The sequence below is a fragment of the Epinephelus fuscoguttatus genome, linkage group LG4, assembly GCF_011397635.1.
Source record: "Epinephelus fuscoguttatus linkage group LG4, E.fuscoguttatus.final_Chr_v1".
NCBI classification, from domain to species: Eukaryota; Metazoa; Chordata; class Actinopteri; order Perciformes; family Serranidae; genus Epinephelus; species Epinephelus fuscoguttatus.
The window spans coordinates 26,125,158-26,146,479 of record NC_064755.1 but is presented as its reverse complement, the minus strand read 5'-3'; the positions used below and the strand labels follow the sequence as shown (position 1 = coordinate 26,146,479).

The 21,322-nt window shown below is 42.8% G+C and overlaps 1 protein-coding gene across 1 annotated transcript in view; it reads right to left on the bottom strand.

The window, feature by feature from the left end:
* roraa (RAR-related orphan receptor A, paralog a) overlaps positions 1–21,322 on the bottom strand; it is a 218,369-nt gene that overhangs the window by 61,410 nt on the left and 135,637 nt on the right. Inside the window, exon 2 of the mRNA XM_049574226.1 lies at positions 5,148–5,177. Coding sequence (XP_049430183.1) covers positions 5,148–5,177 — 30 coding nt within the window. The remainder of the gene's footprint in view (positions 1–5,147; positions 5,178–21,322) is intronic.

Below are 21,322 nucleotides of genomic sequence, written 5' to 3'. Positions count from 1 at the left end.
GCCAAGCATTGTGTCCTTGTCACATGTCACTTACTCTTGTTTTCTGGTCTGACAACACTTCAAGACAGGGGCCTTTCAGTTCTCAGCGAGACACAAAAGAAAAAGGGTGAGGAAAAGCTGACGAGGCCTCTCTTCGCTCCGGCTCAAATTCTCTGAAAGAGCCGAAACCAAGAGAAGAACCAGATTAAGAGCCAACAAAAGCAGAGCTCCCCCACAAAAAGCTGTCTTGCACCCCTACAGTTCCCCTTACCATTCTCCTCCTTATAAAACACCCTGGGCCCCCAGGAGATGATAAAAAGAAGCGTCCATACTCACAGAAACATATGCAAAGAAAGTGGATGTACAAAGGCCATTTGCAATTTTACAAAATGGCAGACATAATGCTTTTACTGAAAAATGAGGACCTGCCATATTGTGTTGGAGAGAAAAAAGTATGGCAGCGCAGAAAAAATGGAGAAAAATCATGCTGGCCTGGTTTACGACAAATAGATAGCTCTATTGATTTCCCTTTTACAGTGACTGTCCATCCTTCACTGTTGTGATTACACTGACCTATTTCAGAAAAAAAATAGCCGTCTATTATAGATTATACCAAAATGTCCAAAAAGAATACTCTTTTTGAGGAACAAACAAATAGAGTAAGATGAAACATAACCTACAGTACAGAGGGAGAAAAAGATTGTGTCAATTTAAGCGTTCAATGCTGCTCTGGGAGAAGAGGAAACAACGAGTTCTTGCACCATGCTGAGAATCAAATAACTTTCAACAGAAAAGAGCGGCTGCGCTTACTGGGGCCCTGCATTGTCAATTTCAATCATAACAAAAAGGCAACAACATTAAAATGATAGCAATATTGCTTAACTGACGTTTAGACATAATAATGGCAATTTTACAAACTTGGAATAATGTTCAGTAAGAACAACAGAGTCTAACATATTTGATAATAATCTAATGCACTGTATGCGCTACTGTATTGTGTTTCTTACTCTAATACACTACACCACAGTTCAGTGTTGTATGCTTTGTGCTGATGATTCCTCTGCGTCTGTGTGTATTGCTGTGTGTGCTCGTCCTGCTCCACTATGTCTGTGCCGCGCGTCTCACTAGACTATCTCTCTCCGCGTAGCTCAGGGGACTCTGGCTGGCTGATCTTCATTATCAGCCCGAGCTTAACAATGTACTGGATGCACTTCCCACATGAGTGCAACTAACAAATCCCCACAGAGCTGAATCAAGGCAACAATGTGATGAAATACCTTCAAACAGCCACTGAGCATGGAACACTGAGCTATGCAGAGACAACTCACACTGCCCCGGGCGATTCCACAGGAGTGCGCCTGTTGCCAAGCAAAATTAGACAGCAACTGAGACATATTATTCTCCTAAATTGGCAATGTACAGCACTATTAAGGACCATAAATCTCATGTTTGATTAACTGAAAATACCTCAACTCACAGAGCCAATGCGTTAGCACTCTACCACTCAGAAATCCAGGCGGGATCTGATGTCATTTAGAGGTAAAGCAGATGCTTTACAGAGGTAAAAGCTGTCATGGTGCGGTGTGAACACAGAGAGCATTATTGGGATTAATAATGCTGTTAGCATATTGTTCCAAACATACACCAGACTACTTTTATGAGAGATATTTCAAATGCACATAGGCACAAAATCTTCAAACTCTGGCTTTATAACTTTGAGTTGAGTCTCGATGACGGATGTAATTTCACTGTAACTCTGCACTCTGTTTTTCTAAGGCAATGCAGAAGAATCTAAATCATCTGGTTCCTTTAAAACAGATTGGCTGTGCTATTACTATGTGAGTGCAGATCTCTGACGAGAGAAACTCAATACAAGCTGCGAGCAAATAAATGAAGATGCAGGAGTGAGGCCATGTTTCTCAATCAGTGTAAGGAGTCTGTCACCGCAATGGAGATAAATACAGGGTGAAAAAAAAAAAAGAAAAAAAGTGAGACTCTCTTCAACGTGTCTGTAAGACTGAGGAGAGGAAGCCTCGTCTGTCTCCTTTTCTCTTTTCCCGGAGATACATTTGTACTACTGCCTCCCTCTGGCCACTCTATTCCCAATGTAAAGCCAGGCACACACTACATATAATACACATCAATACAGGGGATTGGCAGATTAACACAAATCAAATACAATGCATGATTAGTTCTTGAAATATAGTCAAAAGTACATTTTTCAGTTTTTGTTGAGGCTGCAAATTCAGCTCTGTAGTGATTTTGGGGATAGCTTTTTTTGGATTTTATTATAATATTGTAAGGGTGTTTCTTTTATGTGGACATATTAGCATAGTACCAGTTATCCTGTACGCCTTGTCAAATCTTTTACAAAGCAAGCTATAAAAAAACTTAATGTACATATGCCAGCCTTTGTCTTGTTGTGTATCATAGTCTGAACAGTCAGTCAGACAATCAGTATATTGTACATCTACAGCTGCAAGAGAGTGAGAGGCTTAGCTCTAGGTAATCAGGAGATCTGCTCTGTTCGGGGAAGAGCATCCTGGCTACACGACCTGTGTGCGTGTGTGCGCGCGTTAGCTAGCTCTTTGCTATCCGAGCTGTGAGACAGAGCCCCAGACTGCTGATGGTAGATTAGAGGTGAGACGTCTAATCTCAGTGTAATCAGCTGCTGCATCTGATCCTCCGCTCCACACCATCTCTCTCAACAGGTCCAAACAGAAACTCATCTCACAGCAACGCAGCCTTGCTGAGGTAGGAGGAGGTGACGGTGTGTATCTGGTGTCCGGCATCAAAGTAAGAAAAAAAGAAAAAGAAACTACAGTTCAAAATCTAAGCCCTTGATCTCTCGCTGTCACCTCTGTCACAGGCAGTTTTAGGGATAAATCAAGTGCTACTAAAAGTCAGTATAGCAGGGCATATGTAAAACTGTCAGGGAAATGTACAGGAAAACCACAGCTGACTTCTTGCTGAGAATTATAGCCTTGTGGTTAAAGAAAGTGCTGGCAAGGGGCCGCCCCTTATGGGGAGTGAAGAAAGAAGGGGAGTCAGAGAGAGAGAAGAAAGGCTGCTGCCTCACACAGTAAATCTACTTAAGTCCTTATAACAGCCAGAATGGGGCGAGGACATCACAGTCATTGGCACAATGATATAAGTATCTGTTTTCATCTAGAATACTTCACCTTCTGATGGCTCGATGATTAGTCCAGTCGGGTGGATGGAATAGGGAAGGAGAGGATAGGAGAGGAAAAGGAGAGGAGAGGAGTCTGCCAGTGAACAGCTGCCCCTGTAATTTATATTGATGAGGGGACTGGCATGGCGGGGAGCTTCCAGCAGTTTGATCACTCAGGCAGAGTGGGGAGTTAGTCAGAGACATGGCCCATCCCTGTGGTCTGGGTTAGACTAGGAAGACCTCCTAAAACACACACACACACACACACACACACACACACACACACACTTGCACACACACATACAAGCAAGACTGCCAAGCTCACATTACGAGTGGCAGTGTGGACCGGCGCAGTGGGGAAGCCAATGTTTTCACTCCGAGAACAGAAATAGATCTACAGCCTGACTATAACCATGTAGGGCAGAGCGATCTCCCTCATTATTACTCCACCAGCCATATAATCACCAGGCTTCTCTGAGAAAGACCTTCCCTCCACATCCTCAATGACCATTAACTGGCCCTTGAACTTCTTCTTGTGCACACAGCTCTGACGAGGTACTACAGCCGCTTCCTGTCTGTGAGGCGCAGCAATCAACTACTTGTTAAGGGGCTTTACTTTGATTTCCTCACATGGACAAGATTTGAATATTTCTCACTGATATGAGACAGCGTAGTCCAGTCTCTGCCCAGGGCTTTGAACCCAAGACTCCTAAATCATGCTCTTTGATTTGAGCCCCCTTCCGGTGTAGAGGTGCTTAGCGCCGCACTAATTAAGATAGTGGGGCGGTGGATGGTGGGTCAAAGCGTTTCTGTTCTACCTTGAAGATATCCTGACACAAACACGAACATGCACACACACACATCAAAAAAGGAATTCCATAACCCCTCCAGACAAGCAAATAGCTTAACACACAATCATGCTGCTGTTTTGACGGGGCTGTTTGAGTAAGGTGGAGCTGTCTTGCGTAGAAGATCATATCCTTTGCCCTGCTGTCTGATGTAAGAAAGAGCCGGGGTGTTTTACAGGGCGAGATGCAGCCTCTCACAATCTGAAACACTCCGACCGCTCTTACAGAAAAGCCCTCTGGCCTTCCCTCTCCACAAGTTTCATCAGAGTGATCAGAGGGAAAGGATAGCCTTCAGGGCTAGTTTCTTCCGTTCACACAGTGGGGTATGAACACACACGCATAGATGTACACACATACACAGACACACTGCAGTACACTACACAAAAGCGATTTTACATGCCTTTTCGATTGCACTTCACACGTGTCAAAATACAGTACAAATCTCTTGGAAATCATTGATTTCTACAGGTTTGACTGTTCATCAATTCTTCATGAGCACACTGAAATTGAAAAGGCAGTGGTGGTTAGACACGGCAAAGCCCATGTACTATTGTTGTAGTGAACAAAGAAGTCTTGCATCTCACATGTGAGACGTGACACATACTGAGTCTGTATCTTTCAATTGTACTGATATGATCTGTACTTGAATACAAACTCTTGGTAGTTAATGCAGCCTCAAAGGTTACAAACCACCACACAACACCACATCCGCGTTGCTCAGCTGCAAGGCCTTGCAGAAAACAAAGAGGAGCTTTAGCAGACTGCCTGCTTCAACTGTGCATGATTATCAAACAGTCATAAGACTGCAAAGCATTTTAATTTCCTCTCTGGGGTTATCATCATATTCTCTCCAGGATGGAGAAATACGAAATGGTGAAAGTGGATGGCACGGATCTAATTGAAGGTATTGATTTATTACAATACAAGTCAGGCAACAATATGCATATAGGCACTGATGAAAGAAGAGTCAACAGAGATAGAAACAAGATGATCTTATCATCTCTACTGTATATGAGGCAGGGAGAATTTGTTTTTTTCCCTCACATTAAGTCCGTGTAGAATTTGTCTTTGAATTAAATTACATTTTAACAGCCTTGAAATTGAAGTGCAACAGAAATAAAAAGTCATAAAAAAATGTTTGTACTCACAGGTATGCGTCTTCTTTGTTACTGAGATACCTGCAGAAAGACATAAAACAAACCATAAAAAAACATATTAAAACAACTGTAAAATACCAAGCACAAACCATATTTTACATAGAGCTCTGCTTATAGCTAAGTGATGGTGATGATGATGATGAAGAGGCAGACCCTGTGGTCCAACAGACTGTCACTGTCCAAGGTTACTGAGGTGGCAGGCCCAGGGCAATTATGTGTGTAGGCTGGTGTCTGACCTACGGCCATGCTACATCAACATCCACAACAAGGTGGTTGAAACTCTATCCTCTGCGGGCGATGAATGAAAAATTATACTAAAACAAACAACATTTGGAATGCTAATGTGTTGAGCAGCCACACTGATTGGGCCCAAGCACATGACTCAGCCTGTGGCCCAGAGCGGGATGGAGGCACTTTGACCTTAATGCTGGTTAGTGAATCCTTTATTTGAACAGGTTGTCTCACTGAGATCAGGGCCTCTTTTCAGGAGGGTACAGAAAACATATATGGAATTATAAGGCAAAAGTATATTAACGTACATAACAGATTTTAAAGGTACGCCATGCTTCAAAACAATGTATTGACTTATTAAAAAGTAATCCCTCTAATGATCACTTATGACCCACTATAAGTGTGTGGCTGTGTATTTATCTGCAGAGACTCTGCCCTTGCCTGTATTTTCCCTTTTTTTGCTGTGTTCGGTATGTTCTTAGGCAAAGTGCACAGCTGAGTCCAACAAAAAAGACGATTCTCAGGCGGTATTTTGTTTTAATTTTATTTCAGTGTTCAGTTCTGGATGAAAGAAGAGCATGCAGGTCAGACAGCAGGTGCTGGATGATAAATATATTAAAATAAATGAGGATAATAGTTTAATGTTTAAATGTTTTAACCCTATGACTCTTGACTTTGTGTGTCAGCCCTGCCCTCTGTATCAACTCAAAGCTGCTTCAATCAGGTGAGTTACCAATGGGCATGTCAGCTGTGGAGATGAGCTGCTCAAGGTCATGAGAATAAGCAAAAAATACTCATTTAAAATGTATTTCCTGAAATACTTTCCTCTCAAAATATAATATCTTAGATCAACTGAACATGCTGCTTGACACAATTATATGAAAGGCACGTATGGTTATAGGATTTGCAGTTTTGGGTTGGGCCAAGAATCTTGTGTCGGTGAGTCGGATTGGGTTGGCCGGTGCAGTGTGGGAGCAGGTCTTGAAAATCAGACCTGAGCAGGACTCTGGTGCACTGATGAGGTAGCCTGGAAATCCAGACCCAAATCTAGAAAGATTTAGGGTCTGGCTATGAGTAATGCAAATGGCCCAGCTCGAGGGGTGGCACCAAGCATGCATTTGAAAATATCACTGCACGCAACTGGATAACACTACGACCAATCAGAACAATACACGGGATGACGTATCCGGAACGCTACCAGTGGAGCTAACTGGTAGATTAGACTCCTGCCGTATCTGGTTGGCAAAACAGCAAAAACATCCTTCTTGCAAAGGAAAGACTCGAGCGCCGTCTTCTGTTCCTCTTTTAGAGAAAAAGCCAAGTCTAACTCGTTCATTGTAGCGGCCACAGCCGTTTCAAACAACTGGTGTTCATCTGTAGCCATCTTGCAATGTTTACTGACTGATTCCGGATTTTGTTGTCGCAGCGCTGTCATCATCTGTTTAGTGCGCCTCTGGCCCGCCTATATCAGATACATCGATGTGATTGGTGCAGCTCGGCTCCAAGGGCATGGGTAATGAGCATCATTACTGATTGCCAAAGTGACTCACTGAGCAAATTCAAATTGTGTTCTAGCGAGAACTCTGGATTTCCAGGGTGCTGATGAGGGTGGGGCTTTCTAAAAAGGTAGCAACAAGCTGCCAGATCGTAAGCATTCCAAAGGAAATTACAGAAATTCACGGTGCCAAAGAAGTGCAAGTATGGCAAGGTGAAACACTACGGCAACAAAGCTTGTTCCGAAACAAGAGTGAACTTGGGTTGACTTTCACTTTGACTGGCGACACTGTTTACAAACGATAACAACAACTCCTGCATAGCATATCTTAAATCCAGAATACCAAAAAAATAAAAAATAAAAACATGTAACATGCTGTTGGATACCAAATGAAGGTGAAATGCAAATCAATGACCTTGAAAATAGCCTACACTTTTTTGTTTCAATTATCAATTTAACAAACTAATGATTGATGAGAGAATAAAAACATCAAATCAAATCTTAAGAATCCAAAGCGTAAAGTTGCAATTGTCAGATTAAGGCCATACCAAACGATATCATCTAACTTTACATTACAGTGTTGAGTGGCAGAGACTTTACGCCATTCTTGTATTGTGAGAATGAAAGAGGTCCCAGTGCAGACCCTTGTGGGACACCTTTACTAATGGTCTTTACTAACTTTAAAAGCATTACATTTTTGTACCATTGCAACAGCTAAATTATTTCTAAAAACACTGAATTGAAAAATAATCTTAACCTTTAAAAGATGACTTTTTTAAGAAATGGCACTGTCCATAGTGTCAAATCTATGAAGTCGATAAAACACGCAACAAATTGAGGGTGGCTGTCCAGAGCACTGACAATGACATGAAGCTGTTATAGTGCTATTACATTGTTTAAATGCAGCCTGCTATGGCTGTAATATTACTAGTTTCCAGAAAGGCATGTGGTGAAGGAGTCCAATATTTTAGCCAAGCAGGTAGTTCTGAATTTGGATGGAAATTATTTTAAAAAGTAACAAACCTTCCATACATGTGGAAAAGTATTGGATATAAAAGTAAGCTCAAAATAGAGAATTAGCAAGTGGTTCTGCAATTAAACGAGCACTGAGGTGTAGAAGAGGAAAGACCTAAATTAGTCTCATCCTAACATTTCCTATAATCTAAACTGACTGGAATTTGTCTGTGGATATTTTCATTTATCCAGGTCAATTCCATTTTGGCAACAATTAAATTGTAGGCAACTGGACTTTGATTTTGTCTAGAAGACGTTTCGCCCCTTATCCAAGCGGCTTCATCAGTTCTCAACGCATCGGTCTGACTAGTCCTCACTCGTCTGACAAACAGTGGAGTAAGACTCAGGTTTTTAACCTCTGTGGAGGTGTACACCCACCACCCTCATAAGACAATACTTCGTTAGTGGAGTTTCACTGGACCATTGTTTGGGTCAGGTGAGTCACACTAGTGAACGACAGTCATTAGGAGTGAGTGGGGCCACTGGTGAGCCACAAGTCGGCCGCTTGGATAAGAGGCGAAACGTCTTCTAGACAAAATCAAAGTCCAGTTGCCTACGATTTAATTGTTGCCAAAATGACTGGAATTTGTTAAACCCAGAAATGATTAGATAAACTACAGATAAGATATGAATAGTGTTGTGTGTAGTTGCATACTGCTTATCAAACAAGTGACCAGTCTGGCCAGTGTGAGTCAGACCTGGCTGAGGCTGGGGCGGAGCTGGGCTGCCGCTGTTCACGTTTCTGTTCCTCGCCCCTTCGGGTGTCAACTCATCGAGTGAGCCACTTCGGCTTTTGCTGTGGCTCTGGCTGTTTCTCCTGTCTGCAACATTGGTCTAATGCCCCAGGAGCCTGATGCGGACGAGCGCACAGCCAGCCGTGGTCCCCAGCGGCCCGCGGGATGCTCATGCTTTGCAGGGCGATAGCACACTAATAGATCCCACTTGTCATGCGGAAGCAATGGCTAATTTTTCTACGGCTTGCATTTGAAACTCGGGGGACGGCGAGCTGACATGATTCAATAACTCTCTGTGAAAAAGGCGTCTGGCCGGAGATAACAATGTTTCAGACACGTTTGAGGGGAAACGAGTCAAAGAGCAACGAGGGGGAAAACAAATAAGCCCTTCAGCCTCCTATAGACATACACACAGAAACACATAACTAATATCAACTCCACTGAGCAGAAAGAAGGAAACAGTCACCTAGGGGCCAGCAGTCTGTGATGGAGCTCTAGCATTGTTCCAGTGCTCAGGGCCAAAAGCTTCTGTTCTGTCCAACTGTGACATTACGCAAGGAGAAAATAAACAGTAATCCAGTCTTAATTCTACACTTCAATCAAATGACATTGAAGCCAGCAAGAGCTGATGGTCCATTAAGGACCAGTGGTCTCAAGGTGCTGCAACACGAGGCAGCTGTAAAAGCCTATATAAAGCAGTTAACTGGCTCTTTGTTTTGATGGGTAAGACAACCTCTTAGACCATGTAAGGAACAGAGCTGGTGTGCTTAGTGGAAACTGTATTAGAAGGAAATAGCAAATAAGCAGCTTTTTCCTGGCTTTTCGTCAAACCTTACACTACAATTACAGACACATAAAGCAGACATTCACTGACTATTCAAGGGAAGTCTGGTGACAATTAGACAACCAGTATTACTTAATCTAAAGGTAATTTATTTCATATTAAATGTGCATGACGTACAGGAGACGTGAAAAGTGACAGAACACTCCAAAAAAAGCAGCCTGTCTGCCTGTGTTTCTCCTCAGACTGACCACAGATCTTTAAGTTATAAACAACCACTTGCTTTGCAAAATGTTTATGACAGAGGAAGTGAAAGAAACACGTGTGTACAGTATATGCGTGTGTTTTTGCCCAAGGTTAGCCACACAGACCACACTGATAATCTTCATGAGCAGTTTTGCTGTCGATGGCTCCTTCGCTGACAAAGTCAAGAAATGTCAATACATCTGGCACTGTGAAGACTCATGTTTTTCAACCTCAAATGTGCAACTCTAAAGAATTAAAGATGTAGTACTGAATCATCATTATTCCACACTGACTGACCAAAAATTTAAACATATCGCTATGGTTCCTATTTTTTTATGCACACAAAAGACTTTTTGCCATTATATTTTGGTCGCAGATTTGTTCAATTTTGTGTTAGTGAGCACTTCTCCTTTTCCAAGATAATCCATCCACCTGACAGGTGCGATGTATTAAGATATGCCTCATTAAACAGCCTCATTAGTATATAGGTTTGCTTTGGGATGGTCACAATAAAGTAAGTTTTGTGTTGAAAAAAGACATTTATTGGGATTTTACAACTAGCGCAACAACATTTTTTGGTCACTGATATCTCAAAGAATCAGTCAGTATCGTCTTCACAGAGTCAATCAGGTTGTTGATTGTGGCCTGTAAAATGTGCCCCACTCCTCCTTAATGGTCGTGCAAAATTTGTCACCAACATTTGAGAGAAAGAAGTCTTTTGGGTTCGAAAAAACCCCATGAAAGATGGAATCAGAAACAAAAGTGTTGCGTTTTATTTTTTACAGTGTAATTCTGGTACTAAGTAAACTTTTACCAGCACATGCTAAATCTGAATGCTCCAGTCTATTTAAGGAAGGATATCTACTGTAACGGTACCCTGGGGAATTTTCTGTGTAAACAAACACAGTTTTGTTTACTGAACTTTGGACTTTTCTTACTACAATGTATTGTGCCTTAGGGTTGAAAAAGATGCATGAAAATTAGCAAATTTGGTTTTAAATCTGCATTGTTTTAAATCACCCTGCTTCCTCTCTTTTTTTTGTCCACTCTGCTACCTGTTGTGTTGTGTTACTGGCACCAGCGGTCGATATGCAATACTCTGCATTCAGCAGAAATGTGCACCACATCACCACCATGCTTGTGGTGTGCAAGTGTGTGTTCTCCTCTGCATGCTTCAAGAAAGAGATAAACAAATCATTCCTCCACAGTGCCCCTGGTGGTCAAAAACTCCACACTGTACTTTTAGCAGATTTATTATTGAGTCAATAAAACCAGATGCACAGATAGAAATATATATGTACATCACAAACTTTGGAAGAACACACAAAAGTATCCAAAACAGCCAGAGCTATTAAGGAGCCTCACCAACTAGTGTGTGTCCCACCTACTTAAAATTATGAAAACTAATCTCTTGATTAATATTTTCTAAAGTGCAAGGAGAAAAGCAATTCTAACTTTTTACAGCAAAGGCTTGTGTGGCCTGTTGCTATGCAGGTTAGAGGAAGCAGGAGGGGCCGTCGGTGGGCTCACTTCCTCCTCTATGTGTCATTCAGAGCCCTGTGATTGGAGGTGGCAAGGAGAAGGGGCCACAAAGCCAATGAATGAGTCAGGCGGTGAGAAAGAAGGAGTTAGCTCTGGGCACTGACATTGGCAATGCCTGCCAGCTCATGTCTTCTCCACTGGATGGCAGGTTCAGAGGTCAGTGTGGAGGTGAAGCTCTCCTTGGCTGACAAACAGGCTGCCGTAAACACGCTTACAACTTCGAAGGATCGCCTTTCATAGACATCTATGTGCTTTAATATTTTGTAATGAAAGGCGAGTTTGTTTTCTATATGAGCAGCTGAAGTCTGATTTCAACATTACCATTTGTCACGAAGGAAGGAGGGACAGTTGTCGCTGTGTGGCCTTTGATCAGTCATATTTCCCTTGCATTGGTAAACAGTTCAGCTCAAGTTCTCATGAGACTTCGCCTATGCTATAGAGGAAGAGAGGAACTGTGCAGGCGACTGGAGGTTAACCTCCACCACATCTATCTGCAGGGGGGCACACATCCTGTAAACATGCCACTTAGACAGGAGGAGAGTGAGTCTGGGTTTTGGCAGCCACAGTGCTGCAGCCGGCTGTGGAGCACCGTGCCATCGCAGGCGACTCAAAGTGACAGCGCTGTAATGAAGTCTGAGGCGCATGGCAGGCTGTACGTCATAATTTCAGGTTCCTTAAAGCCTGACAGGGAATGATTATCATGGATGGTTATTGTCACCCTGCCTCCCTGGGAGACGAGGCGTGCTCTGGGGTTGTTGCACCGTGACATTCAAAGTTACAGTCTCCTTCATATAATGGAGCTGTCCTCTCAGCGCGCTAATGGGAGCGATCCATTTAACCTGTGCCAGAAACACACAGACGAGGAAGTTCCTAATGCGAGGCCTCTCCCGTGGGGACGTCACACTCCCCCCCTGGCTGCTCCCTTCCTGCTGCTTGATTCATTGACTGGCGCTCCTCACTTATCCTCATTCACTGTTCAGTCTGGGGAGACAGGGAGGCTTGCTTCCTGCCGCCTGCTCCACATGCCACTGCTGCACGCCCGCCGCACACAAGGACACAGCCAGCGCAACAGACCCAGCTGCAGGAAGAGCCAGTGAGGGCCCAGCGAGGGACAGGCTAGACACCTACTGGAATTACGGGTCAATACCATAGGCCTTGGGAATGCTGGCAGTACACACTCTCTACGGTTAATAAGGCCTCTCGGATAGATGAAAAAACATCAGACAATAATGAGAAGGTTCGGTTATTGTCCTGTCTTAATGATGGCAGTTGTACGGGACTGTTAATTTTAGGCTACTCCTGAGGTTGCTGGTTAATGATGGTGCCTATGCCATGGTCATCTTAAGAATGATAGATGTAGCCACATTCAGTAGTCCATCTTTCCCTGCCTGCCCAACTGACAAATTGCTGCTAGATTCCTGAGAGGAAATAATTAGAAACAATTAATGTGTTTCTCTTCTTGGCCATCACAAAGCTCCAAAAACATGTTTTACTGTGATTAATGCTGCTGTAAATTTAAGAAATTTAACATCATGAAAATTCAGGCTTAAAGGAAACTGGAATATTCAGTAGGTGACTTGTTTGATAGTCTGTTGAGGCAATTCATACAATTATTTTAAAGAAATGAAGTAATGTAGCAGGTCAAAGAGTGTAAAGCACAGCCAAAGTACAAAGATATAATGCAAGGTTATTCTCGTATTAATGCTCATCTCATCAAAAGTCATAAAATAAGATGGATGAGTTGATTCAAGGACCTCTGTGCTGTTCTAACTTTGGCAGTCTTTGTGAAGGCCAAGTTTCATACACAAAGTCATTTAAACAATCTTCCCTTTTGCAGTGACACACTTAGCCTTATTAGCTATTATACTGCTATAAACTATACATGCAAAAATGTAATGATTAAAAAAGCACAATGATTCTAATCAGCTGCCCCCTAATATACTAAAACACTTAATCCATGGAGAGGCCAACTCTCTGGGGAGGCTCAAGAGAAAAATGACTTCTCTGTCTCCAGGCGCTGTTATTTCTGGTCATTTCTAATTGGTTTTAACTAAAAGCAACCACTCCGAGACTCCACAGGTTACTCCAATGCATCGCTATGGAATTGTCTGCAAATAGAAGATATACATCCAAATTAGTTTTAGAGGACACCACAATTGTCTTTCAGAAGACACAAGGAGAAAGGGCAGAAAAAATAAAAGCATACATGCCTTACTGAGAAAGGCAAGAAGTTATGAGATCCCAACGGAGAGGCGATGTTCTCAGGGTGACCCTGAGATCACAGAAGCCCTGGCTGACTTGAGGTACCATGTCATATGCAGCTCGCCCCCTACAAATGTCTCACAGGCTTCGTGTACAACGACTCCCCCCTGTGCAGTTCTGCATTGCTGGGCCTGCGAGTCTCCAGGTGAGTCCTCAGTGCTGTTTGGTGGCTCGTGAATTATACATTGCAGCAGAGGAATTGACGTGGCCCAGGAGGGCCGAGAAACAGCAGGCATGGCTGGGAGGCAGATTGAAGACTCTGACGGAATTTTAATTGTACCGCAGGGAACGCTGCGATAAGTGCTATTGTTATTGGTAAGACACTGCTGCACAGGTTCACTTAGCTGAGAGCTTAAAAAAATGACAAGATACAACTCTGCTGTGCAACGTCCAACAACATCAGGACAACAGCCCTATTGTTAATGACTATTCTGAGGAACAGGTGTCGTACTAATATTTATCACTGTCTTCAGTATTTATCTGCAACACGCTCAGAGGGGCAGCGAAGGTCAGCTACAGCGAAGGAAGAAAAATTCAGCAAACATGTTAAAGAAAAAAAAAAAAAAAAAAAGGAACCGCTCAATCCGAAACCACTGAGGCATTCCATTCAGTTGTGTTGTTGTGAGATTCAGTACAGTACTGCAGGTGAAAAGCCAAAATGTTAGGGTATGTGCAGCTCTGATGTTGTTCACTCTGATCCTGGCTCTAGCTGTACTATACAGTAATTCTCCTCTGAGTGCGAGCCGGTCCCAAGGGGCCTGACGGATGCAGGAAGGCCCAGGGCACTGGTCAAAGTGAGGCCAGGGGCACAGACAGGCCTCTGTGTACTCTCCGCGCTGGCGGTTCCCAGCCCAGCGGTAATCTCCCAGTGATCCAGCCTCAACCACACATGAAACCCAATAGCCTCTCAGCCCGCACCATAAATAAAGACAAACCACATTCAGCAGACCACCCTGGTTTACTTTACTGTTACGGAGCTCCACTGAACGGCAGTCTGAAAAGGCCACCACTGGGTGTGTTTACACACTTATATATAAAGGCTTTAACTACAGATGGGAAATGGATACGTTGTCAGAGGACCGTTTATTTCAAGTGGTGTAATTACATTAAACCATCATGGAGGCCTTCCAGTATTTTCTTATTTACACAATGTATACAGAAAAACACATCACAATTCCCATTATTCCAATATAGAGGTTGGAGGTTGCTCTGCCTCTCAAGTAGACAACAGTAATGATCCCCAGAGACAACATTTGTGAATTTCTGCTCACATTACAATATATTACCTTAGCCCTACACAGGTTGAAATCTAAAGGGGGGAATACAATTACCTACAGCTCCTGAGGCACACACTCCAGTTATGCACAATAATAGGTTGTAAGAGTATTACAGTCAGCCAATAGAGATGTGCCCCTTTGGGCTAACCTATTCAGAAGAGCTTAAATATTCACAATACGCAGCACACGGCAGTTAAATAAAGAGAATCACAGATCTACAGTGTGCTCGCATTGCTTGTTTTTCACTTTTTGTTTTTTTTTTTTGTCTGTCTGCTGTTTCTATGCACGGTTGCAAAGGATGATTCACAGGCCATCTACTTCAGGAAACCACAACAGTAGGCAGCTTTTGCCAAAAGGTAGATGTCATTTTAACAGATGAAGCGGTGCTCGATGTTTGTTTGTTCAACTCCCCTGTCCGAGCTCAGTATGCATTTCATATCATCTCAAGAATAGCAGTTACAAAAGATGGGATTAGAACAGGTGAGTTGATATGTGCTCTGACAGTTAGTGACAATCTGTTACCAGAGCTGTCCAGGTCTGTCAATAGACTGTACACACAGGCCTGCTTGTATAATCACCTGGAGGGGGGAGAAGACTAGAGCTTTGATGACAAACTAATGTCAGCTAATATCAGCTCCATAAAGGCTGACTCAGAAATATATTGGAACCCTTTCATTACCATCACTCATTCAGTCTCAATTCTCATCCAGTAAAGTACAGTACAGCAGGCACTTGTCTAATGAACAAGGGTCTATGGGGAAGGATCACTCTGTGCAAGTGTGTTGGAAGTCAAGGTCCCACAACAGTGGACTCGTGGCTCTGCTGATAAGGACTTGGCTGTAATTGCTCAAAAGGGAGGGAACTGTAGCCCCATTAGGTCTGGTCTTAGCACTTGCCAATAAGCCAAACTGCCCCTCTGAAGCCTCCCATGTAATGAAAACTTCCTCTGAGATGAATTACATGTCTGTCAATCCACTAATTAATATCATGGACTTGTCTTTTTGGCTTCTCCGCAGTAACGAACTGAGTCAGAGAGACGGGGATTGAGGTATTTCTGAGCACTGGAAGACATAAAGGAAGGAAAAGCAGAGGCAAACTAGCGAGCGCGCTGCTACTGTGATTCACTGCAGTCATGGTCGGCACTTAGTGCAGCATCTATTTTTCATGTATTTCATAATTAAAACCTGCGAGTTCTGTAAGCCCTCCATGCTCCATGCAGATCAAAGGTAGTCCTATTAGCAGGGAGTTCATCAGTGGAGCCACTCTTCCATTTCCAGGCAACAGAGCCATGCTTAAAGCACAAATACCCTGTAATTACACACATGTGTGATAACGGGACAGCCACGGAGCTGGACTATGATTAATAGAACACAGATCACAGTTTCCTCCTCCTTTTTCAAAGCTAACACAACAGAGGACTTTACACACGAGGATAACCCATGAGTAGCAGATAAAGAGGTTGATGAAAGACTGAATACATATTTCACACATCGCCTCTTGTGGTGCAGGTGGAGTGTGATTCAGTTTGTTGCCTTCTCCCTCCCCGCTGCATTCTCTATGTAAATGTAATCGGAGGATAAAACTCTGCAGAGCGAAGACATGATGCTTCACTTCTGCATGGATAGAGGGGTACAAACCTACTTCACATTGTGCCACCAACAGAGTGAACTGCGTTATGATGTTCATTTGTCCCACTGACTCATGGGTAACCTGATGCCATAAAGTGCCTTCTCTAGATGCTAAGATTCTTTCTACCAACACTGTAACACTGTTCTTTATTTTGGAAAAAAAATACAATTTAAAAAAAAAAAAAAAAAAAAAGAAAAAAGGATATACATATTATATATATATATATATATATATATATATATATATATTGCTTATTTCACACTAAGCTGAAATAAAATGAGTGCTCAAAATTTGGGTAAAAAACACAAATAAAAAGTCTCGTATTGGTAAAAAACAAAATCTTTTGCTTTCCTGTTCTTGTAATCAGCCGGTGACCTCTCTAATTTGTCTTGCAATCCCTGTTGGGGGTCAGTTAGGAACCACTCATTTATCTGATATGATAGTAACCTTAAAAAAAAATACAACATCTACGAATGCTAATACCTTTTAGAGTATTACCATGATTGTTATTTACTGATTGATGATTATTATTATTTTTGTGACTTAGCTAACTTTAGGGGTGGCTGTGGCTCAGAGGTCAGAGCAGGTCGTGCACAAATCGGAAGATCAGCAGTTCGATCCACGGCTCCCCCAGTCTGCATGTTGAAGTATCCTTGAGCAAGATACTGACCCCCAAATTGCTCCCACTAGCTGTTCCATCGGTGTGTGAGTGTGTTAAAAAAGGTGGCACTTTGTATGGTAGCCTTGGCCACCAGTGTATGAAATGTGTGTGCGAATGGGTGAATGTGACTCGTTGTGTTAAAAGTGCTTTGAGTGGTCATATGACAAGAAAGCCGCTACACAAGTGCATCTAAGTATATACAGTGGCAGAGAAAGCACTAAGATCCCCTACAAGAGTAAAAATAACATTATCACAATACGAAAATTGCTCCATTAGAAGTAAAAGTTTTCCATTCAAAATTCAATTCAAGTAAAATCGTATTTTTTTTTTACATTTCAATGCAGCTAATTGAATCTTCAAGATTCTGTACATGAGATTCAGAGTATTCATAAAGCAGCAAAAAACTATTTGCCATGTAAAGATGTAGTGGAGTAATGAAGATGGCACAGCTGCACATAGTGCATGTGAATCCCTGTGTGTGTGGTTAGCTAATTGCTGCTGCATTCTTACAACGGTTACCACTGATAACACCTTTCCTCCAGTTCCCCTCAGTTAACACAATTACTTCTGTGAGTACTGTCTCCGTTATTAGCACTGTTCCCACTGTTAGCACCACTAGCTGCTAGCCACTGGCACAGCCATCTCCATGTTCAGAGCCGTGTGCAGACAAACCCGGCTTAGACTCTGAATCAGAGATATCTGAATATTGAATATAGCTCCTTTAAAGACTGCTGGGTGGTGTGATTTTGTCGTTGCAGGTTTTCATCTGCAAAGGGATGAGTAACTATGACAAAGGTAGCGGGCTATAAAGTACAAGATTTCCCTCTGAACTGAGGTGAAGTATTGAAATATTCAAATAAAGTATCTCAAATACAGTTCTTGAGTAAATATACTTTCCATCCCATTCCTTGACCACATCACCACCCACGATCGAAATTGATCAGTAAGCTCATACAGTGATTTAAAATGTATCAATTTATATCTCAAACTCTGCCTGCTGTATCTTGCTGCTACAAAGCTTCGTGCTGTCGATGGGGTTATTCTTATGCCATTGCATAACAATGTCAGAGGAAGAACTTGGGGTGAAGTCATATGAAAGAGGAACTATAATTAGCCATACTAGCATTCGCACACTCATAGGCATTGCAGTTGAGTTGTTTATGTTTTCCTTACTGAAAGCATAAACAACTCTCCGCTCCAGAGCCAAGTAAACGGCAGGGAGCAAACCACTGAACTTCCTCGAGGCTCACGAGGTCAGTCGCAGTTCACGGTACAATTGCCCTACACTAACAACTGGACAAGGTAACAGGAAGGGCTAGTGGTTTATCAAGAAGGCAGATGACAATCCTAATATACTCTCCTAATGTTACACGATAAAAACGGGGCACTTGTCCAGGAGGCACAGCGAGATAACACATCCTACAGCCAAGCCAGGTTACAGAGAGGACGGACAGAGGGCAGGGATTTTTGCACTTTACACAAGGGGAACATCCAATCAGCATCAGCAATCACAGTGCTGGTCTGTAACAAAGGCAGTATCGTTTCCTGTGGTGTGCAGAAAGGCTTTGTGGCAAACTGTCTACTCTAATAAATGTTTTGTTTTGAATCTACATTACATCATTCATGCAACCTTGTGATGTAGATGGCCAGACACGTAGTATGAGCGCACAGAATACACAAATGGCCCAATGCACACTACAGACATCCGCAACATATGCACAGACAGCCCACTGACACTCAGTGCAATCACAGAGTCAAGAGGGGTCTGAGGTTGAGGCTGAGTGCACGTCTATACTGCAGCCAAAGCCATACATTCTCAGCAATATGAAAGCTTGCAGCCGTGGCCAGCAGTAATAATTAATAGCATAGTCTATAAGCATTCCATTAGGTGCAAGCAGCTGTCATAAACATCTTAATTAATTTACAAAGCAAGCAACTGGGGAATTATGGCGACGTAAAAATCTGCTTCCCTCTGCCGCTCCATAGCACTGGAACAGATCGGGCTTTTAAATTTTTAAACATGCCTTTCATGTTCTCTAGAGCACTAAAAAGCCTTTGAACAGTCAGCTTGTTAGGAGATGCACCTAGCAGCCCAATACCTACGGGTCGTCTTGCTATTCTTTTCATACAGTGACAAGAGGTTTCGGGCTTCTCTTTGCTGCTCTTTGCAGCTTGACTCAAGGAATCTCTCTCTTCCTGTATGGCATCTGCCCTCCCTCACATTTTCTTTGTCACAGTGACATAACGGCACTGTGTTTTTCTGTCGAACACTCCATCTGAGCTCTCGCCGTCCATCTTTCTCAGTTAGGGTCTATGATTTTTTAAAATGTTACAGTGAATCTGTGGGATTAGCAGCCACTTTTGAACATTTGCCTTACAGATTTAATCGGAAATACGACAATAAGAGCATTAACAAGGCTTTCACATCCAAAACAAAAACCTCCCAGTGTGCGTCTTATGTAAGAGGGACATCCTCCTGAGGATACGGGATGGTGCAGCTGACAGTGGCAAAAGCAGGAGGAGGATGCCACTCTTGCACTGCACTGTAATCTGGACAGCATAGTGCCACAGCAAGGGTCAGAGTGTTGTGGTAAAAACTCTCTTCCTTACCTGCTCTCACTCAGAGAGGGCAAGATTAGACCGGCCACTCCATTATAGGAGAAAGGCTTAAGAGCATTTCCACTTTCAGAGCGAGGATATCAGCAGCTTCTGACACTAAGCAGGGCTGACCCATCATTTTGGAGGGAGTTGAGTCGAGGGTATCGGCTGTCTGCCCGGCAATACAGTTGGGCTAAGAACCATTTTTTTTCCCCAACCACTACAGTTTAAAAGAAAATAAATACACTCAGAGACAACACTACATGTGTGATTTTTCTATTAAGGAACACCTCCCCCTGTCATTAATATACATATATTCACCATCTGCAATTATGAATCAATTTAACTATGCATAACATCTACAGTATGCCATTTACCAAGCGGACATTGAATTTTAATGTGCCCATTACTCTCTGATGATAGCCAGGCATCACATATCCCTTTTTTCTCACTCCCATTCTAACCTGTCTCTTCCTCCCCATCTCTCTCCATTTCTGCCCATGCCATATTTGCTTAACCCAGCCAGTGTGACAGCACTCAATGGTAAAGCACTCCCAAGGCAGATGATCAAAGTCAGCAGTCAATTCACATTACAATGCATTGATTTGATGTTTCCTAACCTCCCAGGCCTTTCTCTAATGCTGCCAAGGACCTTCAGGATATTTCACAGTGTACCTCCTTTCCCAGCTTTTCTCTGTCTCCCTCTCTCTCTTTTTCTCTGTGTGTGTGTGTGTGTGTGTGTAACTGAGAGTATGGTTGACAGAGATGTTTCCCTGGTCATGTTTGCATACGATTTGATATTCTGTGTAGTTCAAAGGCGGACGTTTTAAAAATAACAGGCCCGACTCAAAGCCCAGCAGTGATTCATACAAGGCCGACCACTTCAAAACCGCCCATCCCTCTCACAATGTAATTATTGCCCTTCATTCACCTGCTGTTTCAAATATTGTTTTAGAGTAAATCACCCCCTTGTTCTCATATAGCACACTTCGTTTGCTTCTCATCTCTTATTCATTTGCAATTCTTTATTGAGTTGGCTTCTATGCTTTAGTGACTGCCATTTCCCTCTGAGGGGATGTTCAGAGCACTTCCATGTTTTATTCAATTATGAAAACCTAATATGGTGGAAAGGTGTGCACGGCGCTCACTCATAACCATGCATTATTTCCACACGTATTTATTCTGTCTCTCTGTTGTTGTTTAGAGGGGGAAGGACTTGAACAAGCGGCCTAAACAGATGCGTGCTTTTTTTGTTCCAGAGCGTGACCCCTGTGTGCAGGTTAATACGGGCCGCAGACGGGAAAAAGAGCCAGAGAGTTACCATATCTATGTATAACAACTGAAACTATCGCATGTGTTATGCTTTTGGGGGGCAGAGAGTTACGTTGTTTGTGTTGTTTTTTTTTCCACCACTCAGAGGTTGTCAAAATGCATGAGCATCATGGCCCTGGCACAGTGACACACTGACCTACAAGCACAAAGGAGAACTTTGTCTGCCTTGATAAACACACACACACAAACACACAGGGAAAGAGCCAGAGAGAGGAGAAGGAGAGAGAGAGAGAGAGTGTGTGTGTGTGTGTGTGTGTGTGTGTGAAAGAGAGAAAGGAGGAGAGAGAAATAAGAACTATTGATTTATGTAAGAGAGGCATTCCTTAAGCAGCATTAGTCATCATGGTTGTGTGAAGCAAGCTGG